Source organism: Sycon ciliatum, chromosome 4 (genome assembly GCF_964019385.1).
Source record: "Sycon ciliatum chromosome 4, ocSycCili1.1, whole genome shotgun sequence".
Lineage (NCBI taxonomy): Eukaryota > Metazoa > Porifera > Calcarea > Leucosolenida > Sycettidae > Sycon > Sycon ciliatum.
The window spans coordinates 34530792-34535392 of NC_088646.1; the positions used below are offsets into that span (position 1 = coordinate 34530792).

The 4601-nt window shown below is 52.4% G+C and overlaps 1 protein-coding gene across 1 annotated transcript; it reads left to right on the plus strand.

Annotated features, from left to right (window-relative positions):
* Positions 1–1806: 1806 nt before the first annotated feature.
* LOC135813527 (thrombospondin type-1 domain-containing protein 7B-like) lies at positions 1807–4161 on the plus strand. The gene has a single exon (XM_065326619.1). It carries the CDS (start codon positions 1807–1809, stop codon positions 4159–4161), a length of 2355 nt encoding a protein of 784 aa, XP_065182691.1.
* Positions 4162–4601: the final 440 nt, after the last annotated feature.

The window sequence follows — 4601 nt, forward strand, 5'->3', positions numbered from 1 at the left end:
TCACAGCTCAGTGCAAGTATGACTATGAGCACGTCAGTACTGCTACTACCGTACTGCAGAACCTTTCCACACGTCGGGACTACATGCGCAAGCGTGCAGTCTAGTCAGCACTGCGGAGCCGTTGAGCTTATTACCACAATTCTAGGGTCCAGTGCAATGGGAATGTAATCAGATTGAACTGTCTCCACGCCGACGTTTCATGCAATAATACTTATACAATGGAGGCCAATACCATGGTACCCACTGCACAAGAACAAAAAGGAGATTCTATCAGTCACTATCTAACTTTACTCATTACTGATGATGGTCATGAAGACCGAAACGTTGAAACGATACTTCTAATGGATTTGTGTGAAATGCAGTGCTCTCTTGAGTGTAGGCAGGTTGCCTGCAAACTATCTAACTTTACTTGATTGAATGGTTTCGCTAACTAAGTTCCTTCAGCTCATCATTGCCTAATCTCTTGTGCACTGTGGTTTGCTGGAAACGTGCTATATTCAGTATTCTGTGTCTGACAGCGCACGGTTTTGTTGGAGATTTTGTTACACCATCATCGACGAAGTGGCAGGATGCGCGGCGAAGCTTCCGGGGATCGCGCCGTTTGCATGAGTTTAGTGTCGCTGCTTCTGCAACAAACATAAAAACATGGATTTCGTTTTCCTTCTTCTGGCCGTTCTGCTGGCCAGTTGGTGAAGTGAATGCTAACCTGCTGTCGTGGCGGCAGCAGTTACAATCAGGATCGCAGCAAATGATTGACCGAAACTAGCCAGGTGAGTGCGCTGAAAGACACTCGTTAGCTTTCAGCAGACGCTGCAGCTAGTATAGTCACGGTGGTGTGGAAAGTGACGCGAATTCTCTGTGGTAAGCAGGAGCCTGGTGAAGGAGTGCGCCCGGGCAGTTACGAGCGGGCATTCATGCACGTAGACCTACGTGTTCAACGCCATGCACTCCTTCTATGGTGTGCTAGGTATGCGCACTTGCCCTGTGCAGGGTACTCGTACACGGTACACGCAGTTTTTGGACTGGGCATCGCGGAGGGTAGGCTTGGCGTGTGAAGGTCTGACACAGAATGTAACGAGCTCGTTACACCGCCTAAATGTGACCATCACATTTTCTAAGTTTAGCAGCTTGTCTTCATGAAGGAGAGGTGTACGCATCGCCGTTCCATAGATCATGTAGATGACCCCGTGTCGTTTTCACTCGACTCACGGGAAGCTAGCGCACACGATTCCTTCCCTACCATCATGTCACCACTGAATGGGGATATCACGTTGAACGGCGTTTCTGGACCACAGTCACGCGTGGAATCCTTCGAATCAGGCACTTCATAAAACACGGGCAGTTTTGAAGCTCCCGATAGGTCTCCGATAGTCTACCTTCGAATCGCAGCCACTCGTAAACACCGTTCCCAGTGGGCCACCAACGCCCAATTAATCGCATTGTCTATTCTCACTACACGTACACGCGAACACCGGCAGATCCGCTTTCGAGAAGATCCCCAGCCACAACTCCGATCAAGTAGAAGTATGGGTCAACAAGATCATTGCTGGCAAACGTACGAGTACATGACTGCACACTGGGATGCGTCCCGCTGCCTATGTTGGAAAGGTCCCGAGCAAGAAGTTCACCTAGACACCTACATCGTTGGTGATCCAAGGCTGGTAGTAGAGGGCGTATGAAGAGGACAGCACCGTTTTAAGAGCTGAGACGATACTTCTATCTGTCTACTTTGGAAAGGAGTCTCTTGCGGGCTACAAGTCTCTTATCTAGTGCGTCGTCTTCCGTGACCGATTAGACAGCGGTACGATGAGGCTGCTGTACTCGTGGTCGTGGTGGTGCTGGTGTTGGACATGGGTGTTTGTGCTCTTGTCAACCTTGGTAGTACATGTCCAAGGAAGCCCTGATCCTGCCGCACGTCAACAGCATCCGCAAGAGCAGCAGCAGCAGCAGCAGCAGTCTCAGACAATTGTCTGGTCTGTCCTGCCGCTGTCCAATATTCCAGCCAAGCTTTCAACGACCTCCGGGCATGTCCGTTGGAAGACTGAGTCCTGGTCGACCTGTGTAGACAATGAGCAGCTCTCTAAGCAGCTGGGCTGCTCAGTCAACGTGCCCACTCGAATTCGTTCCGTCACCTGCGTCCATCGCTTCTTCCTAACTAGGGAAGACGAGTCGCTGTGTCTTCAAAAGAAGCCACGACCGGAGAGCATTTCCATATGCAGTGGTCCGTGTTACCAACACTCACCCTACTCCTACCAATGGCAAGTCGATGCTTGGAGCAACTGCAGATACCTATTCGTGCGCCTTAGCAACAATCGCAAGAAGTATCGGCCCAAGCAAGTCCGCAGCGTCACCTGTAGTCACGTGCCCAGTAATCGACCCGTCGATTCAAGTCTCTGTCGGGTTTTCAGTGCCACCCGACGCCCAAGAATGTATCGACGGTGTCGCTTCTCGTCCGGCAGTCACTTGGCCGACGCCGGGGACAGTGATCTTCCAGGTCATGCCACCTTCCCCAACATCACCAGCTGCGGATCAGGGGCGTGGGGTGAGTGGTCCGGCTGTCAGTACAGACTGCACTGCGCATTTGAGCTGTGCCGGCGGCGCAAGCGAATTCCGGGCACCGTGGCAGCAAACGCCACATTCGAGCCGGACGACTGTCGCGGCGCGGTGCAGATCAGCATGTGCGTCACTCCTCCGTCACCCTACGTGCTTCAGACCGACCACTGGCCGAGGACATGTGTCGGCATTAGTTCGCAGCACTCACAGGGTTTTCAGGTGGGCACCAGGGAGCGGAATGTGTCCTGCATAAATACGAAGGACGGGAGCACAGCAGCGCACCGCGCGTGCGGCTATTACAAGTCGCCACGGGACAAAGTGACATACTCAACGTGTGTGGTTCCGCGCGATTGTCGTGTGTCGCCCTGGAGTGAATGGACCTATTCACATAATCTGCCTGGCGTTTGCATTCTGTCCGTTGAGGGCGTTCATGCTGTCTGGCCAACCAATTTCACCGTCAGTCGCAGCCGCACGGTCACAGCGCCTCGATTTGGTGACGGAGCAACGTGTCCATCGTTGACGAAAATAAACCTGTTGACCCCTTCCGATGCGGTCAAGCTAGGCGTGCGGAAATGCAGTCGCCTGTACGAATGGTCTTACAGTGACTGGTCTAACTGCACGCAGGAGATGGACAATGAGGGTAACGTTCGTTGCCGCCAGGTCAGGGAAGTGTTCTGCCAAGTGTCCGGCTCAAGTCCCGGCAATGCGTCACAGCGTGTTGATGATCTGCTCTGCTCACCTGGTTATCTGCCTCGTGGTGTGGCATGGACCAAGCCAGTAGAAACACGAGACTGTGGAACTGAGTGCTTGCCCATGTGTACATTATCCCTGTGGAGTGCCTGGAGTCCGTGCAAGCAGGCCACCAAATGCACTGATAGACGTCTTACAGCAAGTAGCTGGCAGACCAGGTCCCGTACTGTACTGAGAGCTGTGAAAGGCCGTCAGTGTAAGCATGTGGCAGAGAAGCGACGCTGCGGACATCAGCGCTGCTTGCACTACGTCACGGATGAGCGGAGCGGACCTTGTGGAGTGAATGACACAGTGGGACGACCGGACGGGAGCTGGGGATGTGTTTTCCGATTGCGTCTCGGCGGCAAGCGACGCCGATGCCGCTGTTCCCGCCGTTGCCCGTCATGGAGTGATATACGCGCCATGGATGTCTGGCGGGATTATGGTCAGTGCGAGCCCGTTGGCGAGGGGAACTCCAGCGAGTGGCAGCAGATCAAGTATCGGCCACCGCAGAGTGTTACTCACAGTCATTGCCCCACAGAGTTCATAACAAGACCATGCGTGCCGAGTTTGGCCAAGCCGGTCTTCGCCTGGCATGCGGGAGAATTCCCGGAGAACTGTTTGGACGCGTCCTTTCACAACATATCTCGCAGCCTGCTGAAGAAATCTCCGCCGCCAAAGTGCAAGGTGTGCGGAACTGGCATTCGATATCGACCTGTCGCCTGTGTGCCAGTGGGCTTAGACGGTGAACTGAGGGTGTCACGGTCTGATGATGGCCAGTTACACCAAGTGGACAGGAAGAAATGTCCTGCTGGTCCGGATGTGAAGCCGCATCATGCAGAGATGTGCCATATCTGTTGCAAGAACCCTCCAACATAGCTGCACAGAACATTGCATGGCCAAAATTCATATTATTTGAAGCTGAAGCGCTGGAGAACATACACGAGTCTTTGTCTCTGCACACGAATACATGTTGCAAGTACCAGCAACCCATTATATCCAGTCAGCAAATGAAGAACCGAGAAAGCAGTGCTTAGTAGCTGAATGTTCACATAGTCAGCTGTAGTAAGACTTGCAATGTAGGCCAGTGCCAAAACTAGTGTATCACTGGATGTTTAGTGTAAAATGTAGGTGTGTGTGTGTGTGTGTGTGTGTGTGTGCGTGTGTGTGTGTGTGTGTGTGTGTGTGTGTGTGTGTGCTTTGAAGTCTCATTATTGCGTTTTAAGGGCACATAACGTTACTAATACTTATTAAAATGCTTACATACCACTATTCGTATACAACATGTATTCACTGGTGGAAGTAGAACAATGCAGGGT